Source organism: Clytia hemisphaerica, unplaced genomic scaffold (assembly GCF_902728285.1).
Source record: "Clytia hemisphaerica strain Z4C2 unplaced genomic scaffold, Clytia hemisphaerica genome assembly, whole genome shotgun sequence".
Taxonomy (NCBI): Eukaryota; Metazoa; Cnidaria; class Hydrozoa; order Leptothecata; family Clytiidae; genus Clytia; species Clytia hemisphaerica.
The window spans coordinates 379,224-395,454 of record NW_027104053.1 but is presented as its reverse complement, the minus strand read 5'-3'; the positions used below and the strand labels follow the sequence as shown (position 1 = coordinate 395,454).

The window sequence follows — 16,231 nt, the reverse complement described above, 5'->3', positions numbered from 1 at the left end:
GTTTTTCTGCCACCTTAAGATCACAACAAATTCAATCTGAAAATTTTTGTATAAAAACAAACCTACAGGGATAAGTACTGGGAATTCCCAAAATTTTACCTTTTATAGATATCATAGCCTTTGTCAGTTGCAAGAAAGTTTAAACTTAAACTAAACAAACAGACCATTTTCTACAAGTTTTTAGGAATTTTTTAACAATTTCCTCAAAAATAAAAATCACATGGCTTTCACACGAAATCTCCAAGTTTTTAGAGGAACAAATTAACAGTCTCCAACTCCTGTTATTTTTTTGTTGTACAAAAAGGTTATAGTTTCACCACCTTCAATATCATACATGGACATGAAAAGTGTTGACTTCAAGTATGAATGGATCCCGTTTTTAAAAAAGCATTTACCTTCTTATATGAACCATCTATCACCTGTATGCTTCCTTCTTCCCATTTCTATCAGCCTGGTGCCTGGCTTATCAATCTTTCCATTACCATTGGCATCAGCCATTTTTTCAACGTTTTAGAGGAGGGCCAAAAATGCATGAACAGAAACTTATACACATCTACCATCGATGAGCTAATGTTTTGATCGATTTACTTCTCTGATTGGTTCTTAGTAGCTGTGACGTCAATGCAACCACGGTAACAGCAGGAAAAAATTATCTTCCAGAAAATGAAAGCTTGCGAAAAAATAGTTGAAATTCAACTTTTTTTTCGCTGACGTCAGCGAATCTCAATCCTTTTTTGCCAGGGCGATTCGAAACGACCATCAAAATTATAAAAAAGTGAGAATCAGGCCCTGGGAACGAGGTTGCTACCTTTCTTGTCAGGTCTGACTTCACCCTGGATCCTTCTACAGTTTACATCAGGGTCAGGTGGAGCAAGACTATGCAGCTGGGTCAACGCACTGTTACTATACCCTTGGTTGCCATGTCTTCTCCCCTTTGTCCTGTTTCGGCTGTAAACCACACTTTTCAGTTGACCCCTGGGGCGGGACCCCAAGCTCAGGCCTTTTGTTGGAGGGACTCGTTTTATGGCTCAAATAGGATTTTCACCAACAGAGACTTCATGCTTTCTTTCCGGAACCATCTCTCCAACATTGGGCTTTCCTCGTCTCAGGAATTTTCGGCATGGAGGAGCCTCTTTTGCATTAGAGGCTGGGATCCCACTTGACACGATTGCAGTGATGGGTGACTGGAAATCAGATGCTATATATCTGTACCTCCACATGCCTCTGTCGCAGCGCTTGCATGCCCAGCGCACGCTCTCAGATTTTCTCTCTTCTTAGTCTTTCATCTTGTATATATCTATTTTCTTTTACACTACGCACTTGGATTTGGACCTTTTATTTTCGTAGTCTATTCCTATTTTACGTGTGCACTATTTTTCGAAGAACTGATATGATCACTGATATGTCATGTCTCTGTTCAACCCCTTTGGTTCCCCTCGGGAGGACTGTTTGTGTTTAAATATTGGAATGTTTCAAGGGGTTTGAAGTCATTGCATGATTGCATGAATGAATGAAAACTAGTAGTTAATTTATTAAGTAGTGATATTTTTGTAAAAATGGATTTTATTCTTTACCACTTTTAGTTATGACATCCTAAACTATCAAAAAGTCCGCATTTATTGTAATATTTCAAAACTATAGAATCAAAACAATGAGGAGAAAGACTAAATTATTACAAAACTACACATCAATATGTTATTGTTTTTATGACTTCATGATTGAAATAGGGTCTTTTTTTCACAGGATACCTTTGTTGAAAAATTCTAGAAGGATCTTTTAAAACTCATCAAATTATTTTCAGTTTAAAAGCTCTGTATGAAATACTCTGTGTTACCCTTTTAAATACCACTGTAACCCCCTATGTTACTAAGTCCACGTCCATGCTACGATGTTACTCTTTACAGTTTTATTTTATTTTTTTTTATTTTACCTTGTGAAAAGTTGTATTGAGCAGATATCTTTATACTTTTTCCAGGAAGATTTTTTGAAACTACTACAAAAGTATTACAAAATCACGACCCTGCCGATTCACCGGACATTCCGGTGTTGTTTTTCCTGTGTCCGGTGATTTTTTAAGTAAATTTCAAAAGTGCGCACCGGACTACACCCGACTGTCCGGTGCGCACTTTTCCAGCGGGCTTTCGTGGTACCGCGCGGTCCACACGGCCTTTTCTTAAAATGAATACGCTAATGCGTGGTCACGAGCACTGTTTTCTAAAGTCTCGAAAAGCTGGATATTTTATCTGAGTAATTACAACCAAGGAACTCCGGCGAGAAACTGAGAAAGGTGAAACGTCGTGCTTTCCAAAGCTTAGTTTTTTGAAATTACCACTTCATTTCCACTTGCATGTTGCGAAGTTTTTTGTGACTTCAAACATCAATATTAAAATGCAATTATATATATTCTGCTGGTGAATGATGTTATTTATTATATTGGTTTTCTGTTGGAGAGAAATAGAGAAATACAGGCAAATACAATGATACCTGGAAAAGGTAAGAAAAATTTCCATTTTCTCCTCTTATCCCCTGTTGTAATGTCTTTTTCCAAATTTTTTCAGGATATAAGGATATGCATGTTGGCTAATCATTATGATGATCAACCCGAATCCATTGCCCTTTTCTTATATGTATAATCTACAGAAAATTTTAGGTTTCAATGTTTTGATTTTGCACAGACAGACTGATGTGGGTAGGCAATAGTCGCTTTGGGGAACGCAACGTTCTTTTGAATAACTAATTACTCCACAGAAATTTCCTAGAGACAAGATCATTTATCACTTTTTTACTGGCTGAGGGCGGATAATTTTTATGTGGAATAATTTGTCATTCAATAGCATAGAGTGTAATTTAGGCAAGTGAATTATCAATCACATTTTTGATAACTACACCAGTCATATCTCTTTTAAAATTTATGAATGGTAAGCCTATATACCTCTGAGAAAACTTACTAAAATTTCTTTTCAAAAGTCCACCGACCAGAGCTAGAAGAGTTAGAGACTAAGTTGTCAAAACAAATCCCTCAATTTCATTGGGCAAATACATGGGGTGATTTTTTTTGAAAATAGTTATACTGTATTATTACGACCCACAGCATGGTCCGAACATTTTCAGGCCTCTGGATTAATACTTTTTGAAAAATGGCCCGCGCAGGCCCGAACTTGTTCAGACCATGTTCGGGCTAGATTTTCGAAAGTTTTCTAACAACACTGCTGTCTTATTTCAATCAAATGTTTGGGCCAATTTATTAGTCATGCTTTTTTGTGACCTGAACAGGGTCCGAACTGGCCCCATCATGTTCCGGACATGCTGTGGGTCGTGTATTACCGTGAGTGGTCCCTAATCCTACAGCCCTGCCTAAACCCACCCCCCCCCCCCACAAATAACTGCTATGAAAAAAAATTCTATGTTTACAAACATTCCCTCTCCAAGTTGAACAAAAAACTATATTGCAAGAACTCTCGACTCAAAACATCTAACAAGATGACTAAAATGTGAAGATTTAAATTAATGTGATAAAAAAAGTGCGAGATCATAGGTACCCCCTGAAATTAAAAAAAATCCAGCCCCCAGCCTTTTTCAGGAAGAATTTGGTTGTAGCCCCCCCCTGCAGGCTGGGGGGTTCATTCCATGGATTTTGTGCAAAAATAGACTTAGGGGTTAATTTAATTTTATATCCAGGTAGGTATCACCCATCAAAGTATCTCTTGTTATTTAGGAAAGCTGAAGAAAGGTGGTAGACCTTCCTTGAAGCAGAAGTTGGAAGAAGAGCAGACGAAGAATCTCCAAAACCCGAAACGAAAATGTGTGACTTCATATTTTCAATCTTTGAATGGAAGATCCATTCCAAAGCCAGTTTCTTCTCATCCAACCAGCCAATCAACACATGAACAATCAACACACGAACAATCGACACACGAACAATCGACACACGAACAATCGACACACGAAAAATCGATACACGAACAATCGACACACGAACAATCGACACACGAACAATCGACACACGAACAATCGACACACGAACAATCCCAGCTTTCCCAAGACAAAGAGTCTCTATTTAAAGGAGAAATAAAGACTTTACGTAAAGAAAATTTGGACCTAAGATTTGAAGTGTTGCACTTGAAGAGGTCAGAAAAAGAAGAAGTTGAATCACTCCAAGCTCAAATACTAAAACTTGAAGAAAAATTGAAAGGATTGGCAGACAGTGATAGATATGTCAGAGAACAACTGGAAAAACAGAAGACTCAATTGGACAATGTCATGAAACATGATTTGGTGAGAGACTTGTTGGTTGCATTATCTGCCAAAGAACATTCGCTGAACAACATGAGAAAGGCTATCATCAAATCTATGCTTTCTAATTCAACAAGTGGTAGGAAATCATTTTCTGTATTGGAACAAGATTTTTGGTTGGACATGTACCACAATTGCTCACATAGAGTTTTCAATCGAATTAGCGAAACATTAAATGGACCATGGCGTTCAACAGTAGAAATTTGGGGAGGACCAACTGAAAGAAATTCGTTCAACCTTTCTTGGCGTAAGTAATGCTCTCTTTGCTAGAAATTTTTTTTAATTTCTTGGACTTCCCCATGGAGGTCCTTTGTCTTCCTTTAAGGTCCATTTCCATGAGTTTATTTGTATTCATTCCCGATAAAACTTATGCCAAAAAAAAATTTCATCCTAAGGGAGAACGAATCAAAGGTAAACAAGATAACATTTTATTCTAATCAATCAGTCGTTCATACAACTCAAAACAAATTATGACATATCTTTTTCATCTTTAATATGCAAGATGTTAGTTCATTGTAGTATTATGCTAGGCCTTAGTTATTTAGGTGAACACAACACTATTGACCACTCCACTCACATAAATTATCTGCCCTCAGCCAGAAAAAAGTTGATAAATGATCTTGTCTCTAGGTAACTGCTGCGGAGTAATTAGTTATTCAAAAGACTATACAACACAATGTAAAATTTTTTTGATTTTTTTTTCTAAAGGAACTGTTGAAAGAAGTTGCAGGTTTATGTTAGAAAAGGAAAATATGATGACAATCCGAGACATTGATCCTATCCTCAAAAGTCATTCAATCCCATGATCATCATCAACAGTATCAAAACTAGAGGACATTGGCTTTGTATCAAATTGTATGATTGACGAGAGCCATCGATCCAATTCAATCAAGAGGATAAATGTGTGTATGGATATTCGGCAATGCCTCGATTTCTCATGCTGAGAAACATTGATCAACAATTTGACATTCCAAATTTCTTTTCTGGTCTTAAGATTCAGAAGGACACAAAGACCAATCAAAAAGTCTACGGTGTTGTAGAAACTGTCTCAGGGTACATTGGTTTCGTGCAATTTGAAACATACACCGATTGGAAATTAGGACTATCAATGGGGACTGACAACATCATTGTGGAGATCATCGAACCGAACCCCAAAATAAACTTGGCCGATGCTAAAGCGTGTATTGATCAGATATTTCTAGAGGCACAAAACATTGGAAGACCAACTTCAACATATGTCTACTCTATGATGGTTTCAAATTGTTGTAAAAATCTACCTGTTCAAGAAGTGGCTTTAATTAGCACCAACAATCGCTACCTTCAACACCAAGACCATCAATTTTTGGCAAACAATGTCATGAAAATGTTAAATTTTTATGGAGTTCCACTTATTCAATTTGTAGCAGATGGCGACTCGCGATTTAGAAGGTAGATGCTTGTCATGGCTGGCTATGTTCCTTCTTTCAGTAAGTTATCACAGCTTTGCTTGCGTTATTTTGATTTTCTTTGAACAAAATCTCGGCACAAATACTTGTTTTGGTGAACGCGGCGCTTTATTGAATAAAAAATTACTCCACATTAATTATCAGCTTTTTATATATTGATGTTGATACTGAATAATCATTTAAGCTTACAAAATAGGGGTTCCTAGGCAAAATAGCAGCGGTTACTAAGGAAAATTGGCTTTTTCTGGTGAAATTTAAACGTAATAGAATGAGATAGGAAAATATGTCCAAGAAACTTTTTTTTTTGTTGAATAGAGGAGACTCTCAGCTTTCTTTTGGTGTATGACACTTTAGAATCTGAAGACCTCTTTTTTGGAAATTTGACAGTTTTTGCAAAATTTAAATCCAATCCAATCTATTAGAAAAAATATTTTTTTTCAACTTTCAGCAAAATCTAAGTATGATTTGGAAGTAGTTTCCAAATTTCATGCTAATACCATCATTACAGAGAGAGTTATTAGCATTTGAAAATCTGGTCTGTAAATTGCTGGTCTGCGTTTTACACATTTTTAAAAAGGCTATAACTTTTGAAACGCTGGGACTTGAACGCTGAAATTTTGAGTATGTGATCCACCCACAAGGCCTACTATCAGTAGTATTAATTTCAAGAAAATCTGAGTGCAAAAGTTTGTTTGTTTTTAAAGTACATTCTACCTGAGTCATTGTATTGTTATTTTGTAAAATTAAGTCAGGTTGAAATTAACAGAGGTTTTTTAACACAATCAGTGAAAGTATGATAGATGTACGCAAGTATATCATAAAATTAATATGCTTATAAATTATATTCTTATGGAAAATAGTGAATGATGTATTATTATTACGTGTTATGTCTTTTGTTATTTGTTAGTTCCCAGTGTAACAATTCTTTCTGCATATATTTTTAGGACAAAACGAAATGAAAGACCAGTTTGCTGGTGTCGGTGAGAACCTTCTTGCTGAGTCCTTAAGTTATGGTTGGGCTGTAAAACGACCTACTGATTTTCAAATATGCCACTTTATACGCAAGTCTACAGATATTGTACGATCAAAATAGTGCCAACATCTTCCTTTTAAGCCAACAGAAACATTTTGCCCAGATGAAACTATTGGTATCAAATTTTACCTCACTGTACCATGCCTTACTGATGTATTTTCAATGTCAGCCCCGTTCATTGGTGGTTTGCCAAGAATTGTAACCCAGGACCAGATGCATTGGTTGAGAAAGCTGGTAAAGTCATCTGTGTTGTCCACGAAACCTCTACGTTTGGGAAATTATGTTGTAACTTTCCAGTCAATAGTTGATGTTTATGAAATGGGTCCCGAATATGGCCTTTTAAAACGAGATATCGATATCAACAACAAAACAGAGCAGGCCTCTGCAGAAAGGCTTATATCAGAAAATTGTTTGAATGGATTGAAAGCACTTCATTGGGGCAAAGCCACATATTTCTTGCTCTATGTTGGGAAATTGGGGTTTGAAGCTTGGTGGCGTCATGATTTATGTACAATTGAGCGAATTGCATATTGTTACTATGTTTGCAAGGTAAGGTATATTATTCCCAACACTTATTTTAACTTGTGGTTGACAAATATATATTAATTTAATAGGAATCGTAATTTCAAAAAATTTAATCTGCCAAATTCTTTCTGCAAAAGTTTCTTCATTTAATAAGTTATTACCTTGATTTTTTGGAACCTTTGAAAATTTAGAGCAAGTTCAGACAAGTTACATGACCTCTAAAATTAATTCTGAAGCCTCAAATTAACGAAGAGGAAAAAATGAATTTACAGGAGGGAAGAAAATGGAGCTGAAAATTAAGGTTTAAAAATGTCTAAAACATCCTTGATCATCTTTTAAAGATTTTACATCTATGGGATTTGTGGATCAAATCATCAAAGCTGACAAAGAAATCGTGTTCCATTACTCTTGAACTCTATCGTGATACACTGGTCAAGTGCTCATCAATGATTCATCTTGCCCTGACGTTCAAGCTTTTTCTTCCAAGTCTACCCTTCATGCCGTGGAAATGGTCTGAATATCCAGTTGAGAATTATTACAGCTCTGTTTGGTAAGATATTGTTTTCAAAACTAATTTTTGACATACCCCCACCTATTTTTCAAGTGTTATTTTAGTACACAGGTACAAAATGATTTAGAGCAATTTAACCAGATTTAACATAGATACCACCCATTTTTTTTAGTAAATTGTTATAATCTTGAAAACTATTTCATAAAAAATGTTGGAAAAATTCCCAAAACTTTTTCATAGAAAAAGTTGGAAAAAATTCCGAAAAGAAATCGAATTTTTTTCTCCAAAATTGTTAAAAAATGCTCCATTTTGGTTGATTTTAGTACAAAATACTAAAACAATTTCAAAAATTTCTTCGATGGACCACCTTTTTTGGTATTTTAGTAACATGTGGTACTAAAATAGTTTTTGAGCTTTTTTGCAGTACCACAATGTCACTAAAGGTCATTATGTCTGAGATTTTAGTACCACCCCCTTTTTAAAAAGGTCTATGACCATATCGATCAATTGCGTTTTATGTGTTCACCATATTGTTTTTTACCACTAAATCTATTTTAAGGTTTTTATTTGGTAACGATGATGAATTTACAGCCCTCGAATACCTTCACAGGACTTCAAAACTTATTGCTCAACAGAAGGTGGAGAACAATGGTAACATCTCCAACAGGAGAAATAAGCCAAAAGCAAGTCGTTGGAATCATCCCAAGACTCCAACAAAGAAGTCCCATCCCAATTTATTTGATAACGATTGGAGCTTGATTGATTTGTTACACCGTCTAGAAAAAGTTGACACTGACATAATAAACGATTTCAAAGTGCTTGGGATGGATAGTCTTTTAGCCAAGCATCCTTTATTTAAGGTAGAATATATTCATATTTTGATAGTTTCCTGTTCTAAACATTTTGTCTGATAGTGAAAGGTTTCTTAGTTTTAAGTCATTACTATACATTGATTTTAAAACAAATAATCATCTGTGTTGATATCCCGAAATTCATTACTTGCAACATACAATTATAAACATCTCAAGGCTTTAAAAAAATATCGGATGGCTAATAAATATCAAAAAAGGTGCAAAGGTCAATGATTTTAGACAGGCTAATCTTTTTAGGTCAAATCTCCCAAAGAATCCCAAAGGATTACAATAGAATCCCCTCGAGGTTTCTATTGTAATACTCCCATTATAATCTCACAATGCCTTGCTTTTTTAGAAAAATCAATAAATGCAATAAGGTCTATACATTGTGCAATGACCAATTAAGTCCCGTTAAGTCAGGGGGCACGCAGTTACTACAAGACATTCATGATCTGTTTTCAAATAATATTTTTAGGTACCACCCCTGTTTTTGAATGAAATTATAAAAAACATGCTCAAAGTTACCCTAAATTGCAATTATTAGCGACTGAAAGCCATTTTTGTGAGAGATTTTCCTTTAATTTACTTGGTCAGCAATCGTTGAGAACATTATTACGATAATTAGGGAAAACATAATTTCAAATTTTGGTTTGAGAAAAATTTATTTATTTTTCGTTCAGTTATAACAAAAATATTTCACCAAAAGTCTTTTGAAAATTTTTAAATTTTTGGCGAGCATTTTTGAAGTTCTTCGAAAAAATTAAAATATAAGCACTTACTGCTTACGCTCACCCCACCCCATTTTATAGATTATTCCTTGGGGAAAATTTCTTCATTTTTTTGTTACCTTTGCCCCGACAGAATTAAAAAGATGGTTCAAGGGATTTTTTGTTAGGACCCACCCCATTTATTAATTTTTAAGAGAAGGTCCCTTATTTTGCTGTGAATAGCATGATTTTAGCCTATATATTTACCTTATTTGGGGGTTTCAAGAATTACAATTTCGAACCCCCGGCAATGGGGTCTCCCCCTCCCCTTTCATTAAAATTTTTAAAATTTTCCAATCCCTCGTTTATTTGGAACGTAAGAGTTCAAGATCCTGAATGATACAATTATTTATTTTAGGTTGACATTGCTGAGACTTGGTATCAAGAGGAAGATAAACACGTAAGGGTCAAAACGAAATATCCTAGGGGTGTAAAGCCACAGGATAATGTGGAAGATGAACAGGGTGACATGGAAAGATATTGCTTTTGTCGGGAACCTGGTTGACTTGGGGGTAACTTTGTGCGATGTGCCGAACCCACATGCCCTATATCTTGGTATCATCTTGACTGTGTGAATTTGAAGAAAGAACCCAAAGAGAATGGCGTTGTCCACGTTGCCTCGGGAAAGATCATTTGTGTATCTGCGGGAGAAAAAGTAAGTTTTTACCTTAAATAACAAAATTTGGCGGGAACTTAATTTGGCAGAATAAATTGGCCAAAATATGTTCCTACCAATATCGATTTCTTTTGGCATCTGTCAAACTGATTTTTAAATACTGGCACTTAAGGTCCCGAGAAACTGGGTGCGTATTCGAGAATTTTCCCGTTTCATTCTAAAAATAAAGAACATCGGTATAACATGGTACAGACATTGTTTCTATTATCTTTAATAAAGTAATCTATGATGTATAAACAGGAAATTTCTGTCTTTGTATTTGAAAAAACATTATAAAATCGTAATCACTTTTTTTTTATTTGCTTCGTGTGTTAAAAAATTATTTCACACCCAGCAGCTATTAAGCACCCGCTTCCAATTAGCGCCCTGGTAAAAAAAATCAAAAATTTAATTAGCGCCCAGGGCGCCTAATCGAATCTTTACGGTATCTAATTTGTTCTGTTTCAGAATCGGTCGAAGTCTTAGTTGAATGTAGCAGAGAAGAATTGTGTGCAATCAGATGGTATCACATCACATGTGCTAAAGTCAAATCTGTTCCAACTGGCGAGTGGATTTGTGACGAGTGTATTGACGATTTCCGTGATGATACCATTTCGATATGTTTTTGTGATCAAAAAGTAAATTTGGACTCCATAGTTAAGTGTCAGAATCCACTTTGCGAGGTCCGTATTTTCCACAAATGCTGTGTTGGCATTAAAGATGACGAAATTGAGGGTTGGACTTGTCATGTATGTTCCTGAAATCTTATAATAGAAATTTTGTACATTTATTTAATTTTTAGTTAAGCAAAAACACAAGTTCGATTTTTATTTTTAATGTGTCGCAAGACTGAAAATGTATAGTAGGAGTGGTTACGTCTCAAGCATTAAAAGAGCATTTTTGTGAAAGGAGCGAGCCTTCCTCGGGGGTTAATTGACAGTTTATTATTGAAAATGCTCTAAAAATAGCATTCTTATCTTTAGTAGCCAAATTCCATGATTTTGATATTCTTAGCCGTATTTTTAATTTTTTGTTCATTTTCGTCATAGACATTCTTATAAAAAAAGCGTGTAACTGAAATTAAATTTATCTCGAGATATTGGGGCAATTCACATAAGGAGTTGATATGATATGAAAAGCACATTCGAATGACGTATTAAGTTCGAAATGTCAGACGCTTGATGACATCATGAATTGAAAAATGTCAATTTTAGAAGCTATAATAAGGACAATTTGAAAAACAATACTTTCAACATAACAAATATACCATTTTCTAAAGAAAATAAAGGGTAGAAAGCTGTAAATTTGAATTTTGGATGATGAAGAAAATCCATGATCCACTGAAAATGCTTGTCGCCATTTTAATTTTCACAGTTGTATTTTACAGAACGTAGTATAATGTAGAAAAAACACGGAAATATCTCCTCCGTATATTAAGTACTTTTTCTAACTCGAAAACGTAAATTTTAAAGCAAGATCTTTCTGGGTTTTCTTAGAGATTTTTACGAACAATTGCTAATAAATTTCAACGGGTTTTCCCTCTTACAAAGTATTAACCAAGTGAATGCTAATGTAAATTAAAGAGCTGTCTTCATCCGGAAGCTAGATCAAAGAAAATAGACTCCGAACCTTTTTACATTCGAATGTTTGTGTTTTGAGAAAGCATCTTCTTATTATATAATGCTGACGGAAAAGCCTTTGTTGTTATGATTCGAATATTTTCTCTTTCGTTCGGATTCGAAAAGTAAATATTATGTCTTGTGAAAGAGGCTCGGAAAACACGTCAATTTATGGTGCACCTTAATCTTACGAGTTAATTAACTCGTTAATTTATGGCGCACCTTAAACTGACGAGTTAATTAACTCGTCAATTTATGGTGCACCTTAAATTGACGAGTTAAATTTTCATGAAACCAAGCTGGTCAAAAATTCTAAAATTTGTTGATTAATTCTTTCGAATAGTTTTTGGTATTCTTTAAAAATGGACATGACGGTCGTGATCTTCTTTCCTTGTCCAAGTGAAGTTTGTTAGGTTCAAATGATGATGCTTTTCTCTTCCATGCTTTTTCATTTCCAAAATAGTACCCAGGACCCTAATTTTACATTTTAAAGATTTTTCTTCGAAGCCTGGAATCTAAGTCCTAGAATATTTTTCAATCACGTAAAATTTCGTAAACCTATTATTAAAATATATCTCTTTATCACCAAGAAAATCAATGGTATATTATTCATATTTTGCAAACTGTTTTTTGTTTGATGAAAAATGTTGAAAATTCTCGATTGCGTAATGGAAATCGAAAAATAGAACTTTAACAAAGAGGTTACGATTCCTGAAAATAATTCTATTCATTGTCACTTTTAATAAATCTTTTAATTCATTTAATAACCGTTTTCCTTTTTATGTCGTCATTGAAAAATATTATTTTTTAGGAAAACATTTTAAAACTTTTTCGTACAACTATTTTAATATGAAAAATTCTTCTAAAGAGGTTTTCGCGGTTTTAGCCTCTGCAAAGGAGAGTTTTAGAAAATATACAATCGTTCTGTAAATTAAACAATACTATGATGCATTATGCAATATGCATTATGTTTTATTACAATTTGTACCCGTCGGTTCAAAGACAGTGATTTAGGTGAAAATATGGAATACGATAAAATTGGGTGCTTGGAATGCCAGATGGAACTTAAAAAATGTGAAAACTTCAAATATTGGGTTTAATGTTAACAATTCTATTTATTTTAACGAGAGCCTCACTGAGTATAATCGTTCGATTTTCAAGAAAGCATGGGACGGATTGAAAAGGTCCAAATTATATGATAGAGTTATCACCGAAAATGGCATTACTTACGCATGGAAGACTTACAACAAAGAGCATAAAAGTGAAAAGCTTATGCTTCGAGAAGAAGTTGATATTGATGAACTTGTACCTAAAAAGGCAGGACAAAAATGAGATACTTGACTTATAATAGATACCATTTAATATGCATCTCCCCTGGACCCAATGGCCTTTAACCCTCCCTCAAATTCTTTTTTGAAAGAATCTTCAGTATGTCATGTGTGTGATCTTCTTGTTTTCAATAGTGGAGTTTTTTGTGAACTTTGTTTTACCTGGCTACACATAAAATGCATTAAAATTAACCAGAAACATTATAAAAAGCTTGCTAACTCACCACTTCCCTATTTTTGTCAAGCTTGCTTATCCCATGAACTTCCATTTCTCAATATAACTCCAAACCAACTAAAATTAGAGACTTTTAACTCAAACTATAAAAAACCAGTTAACCAACCATGTCATGAATGTAATGAAGATATAACCTCAAATCAATTCATTCATTGTAAAATAGGTAATCATCTCCATCCATTCCATCTCACATGTACCGGTGTAACAGATAAAACCGAACTAAACTATAAACTGTGGTCATGTCGTACATGCCTAAATTTTCCCTTTCAAAGGAGACAGCAAGTTTCTACGTACAAGCAAGAAAATGTCAGACAAACCGGGATCGTCCAAAGCAAAAGAAGTCGAAATAGAAATTTCAATAGAAGTAAGCTAAATTATATTTCCAAAAGTTAATTATTATTGTTACGTTAAATTTACGTTACATTTTTCTTTATTCAATACAAAATTATTTTCAATCTGCTGAATCAACATAACTATGTAAAAGGTCAATGGCTTTAAGATGTCCCTAAGATATTCAGGCAACACTCTAATTCTATGGAAATCTTTTCTTTTATACGCCGTACTAACATTTGATTCAAAATTCAACATACCTTAAGGGAACTTATTTTGACGGAAACTAATTTTGGCGAGCAGCGAAAATCTTAAAAAAAATTTATTTTGGCGGGAACTTATTTTGGCAAATAGTGATTTTTTCTAATTTTGGCGGGAACTAATTTTGGCGAATGGCAGCGTAAATCTGTTCCATTTGCCTTATTTTGAGCAATTTTGATGAATTTCAGGGGTTATTTAGATAAGGAAACAAAAAATTTAATTTCGGCGGGAACTTATTTTGGCGAGTGACCAAAATATTTAATTTTGGCGGAAACTAATTAGCGGGAACTAATTTTGGCGAATTTGGCGAATTTAGGCAAAATTCGCCAAATTCGCCAAAATTAGTTCCCGCTAATTAAGTTCCCTTAAGGTACGTTCAGAAATACTTTTATTTTCATTTGTTTTATATTTTATTAAGGTGACGGAGCCACAAGAAGTCGAAATCGTAGAGGTGGATAGCGATTACGAGCCCGCGAAAACAACAACAAAGAGAAATGTTATCGAAGAAAAAAGGAAAAGTATTCAAAAGAAGAAAACACAGGATTTAACTTGTTCGCAATGCAACAAGGTGCAAAAGTCGCCTTGGCATTTAAAACGTCATGTTTTAACCAATCACACGGCAAACACAGAACTTCCCTTCCGATGCACACACTTGTGTCCGGTGATTTTTCCGGTTTTTTTGAAACCGGACAAACAACACCGGAATGTCCGGTGAATCGGCAGGGTCGTACAAAATCTAGTACAAATGACTTTTTTATCTGTCTTTTAATTTTTTCAACATCCTCTTCTTTGAAATTATTGTTATGACTCACTGGCAATAAATTCTTGGTGAAATGTAAAGGTCTTATTAGTTTGTTTTTTAAATTATGTATTGATAATGGAGTTGTCGATTTCTTAAACATTTTGAAACTTCTTTGCTTTGCGAAAACAGAACGCTCGTTCCGCAAGCCCTTTTATGTTGATTTTTCTTATTCTTCCCCTGTAAGAATCAGCTGTCAGAAGTTTTCCTTATTTACAAATAAAATTACAAAAAAATATTGGACTTGTCGTTTATTAACCTTTTTCGTCATTTTTTATTTCATTTTTTGTTGTTGGTTGTCCATTTTTGTCATTTCCTCCCCCTCTTCTCTTTGGGGCGGCCGCTTGAGTACGTCGGGTACGGGACGCCGAACCGGGCTCTAGGCCGACTTTTTAACATTTCCCTTTCTGCTGTACTTAACTTTGTGCCTATGTTCTAATTTCTTTCCTTTTGTTAAGCTAACGGGTGACTCTAGTAGAGTGGCAGGAGATGCTTAAAGTACCACACCTGATCTCAGACTTTGGTCTTCAGCTTATCATTTCCTTTTGAGTCTTGTGCATTTCTTTCTTCCAAAGTTTTTGTTACAGATTGTCATTGTTAGTTGCTAGTTTTATTTTCTTCAGTGCATGTAACTTCACTATCTCTTGCCTTGGAAATTTTGACTTTTGGGGGAAATTTTACTCTCGGACAGTTAGTCACACTAGCGTCCCGCCAAAATGCGTATCAAAGATTAATGCTGTGAAAGCGCTATCCCTTAAGAAAATAACTGAAGTATGCACAAGTCTGCATCAAGTATGAGAAATGAAGTATGATTTGTCTCAAATGCATACTCAAAGTTTCAGACTTGATTTAGTATTCGGAAGTGCAAACTCGATTTCAGCAGACTTGGTTGAAGTCTGGCCAAGTCTGATCAAGTCTGTATTTGAGACAAATCATACTTGAAAGTCTGCAATAAAAAATTATTACTACTTGTATGTTTCATCAGACTTGAGCAGATTTGTGAGCTGAAAATAATGGCATCATAGTATAAGAAAGCCGAGGCTTTCTTATACTATGATGGCGTACTTGGCAAGTCTGCAAGTTCAAATGTATGCATTGATGTTCATTAATAATGTACAAAAAATGGAAACTTGGAAAGAAAATCAAGCTAATTATTTGATATTACGCAGACCAGAAAATATATTACATATTGTAATGTTTGTAATGTTATATGATGGTTACATATAATAAAACTAACTTCTCAGAGAACTCACGAGCTTCTGATTGGTGTAATTTTATACCCAGCAATATTATTATCATCACATTCGGTATGCTAAATATTTTTGGTGTTTTCCTCTTGTAAGACATGATTTTTGTGATTCTGTCAATATTTTTGTCAAAAATTGTCATTAAGTCATTAAAATAACAATGGAATGAAAAATTAATTTCATCCTTCTAAAACCAATCTCTTAGGGACCTCACAAGCTTCTGATTGGTGCCATTTTACATCCATTCACACTATCAACATCACATTTTGTATAATAAATATTTTTCGTGTTTTTGTCTTGTTAGGCATCATATTTTATGACTTTCTCAT

General features: G+C 34.6%; 1 protein-coding gene across 1 annotated transcript; it reads left to right on the top strand.

Annotated features, from left to right (window-relative positions):
* Positions 1-3,669: 3,669 nt before the first annotated feature.
* LOC136811945 (coiled-coil domain-containing protein 89-like) lies at positions 3,670-5,157 on the top strand (the record flags this gene model as incomplete). The annotated part of the gene is made up of 2 exons (XM_067068553.1): positions 3,670-4,540; positions 5,002-5,157. Coding segments are annotated over 2 exons (969 nt in total), but the record flags the coding sequence as incomplete, so codon positions are not given.
* Positions 5,158-16,231: the final 11,074 nt, after the last annotated feature.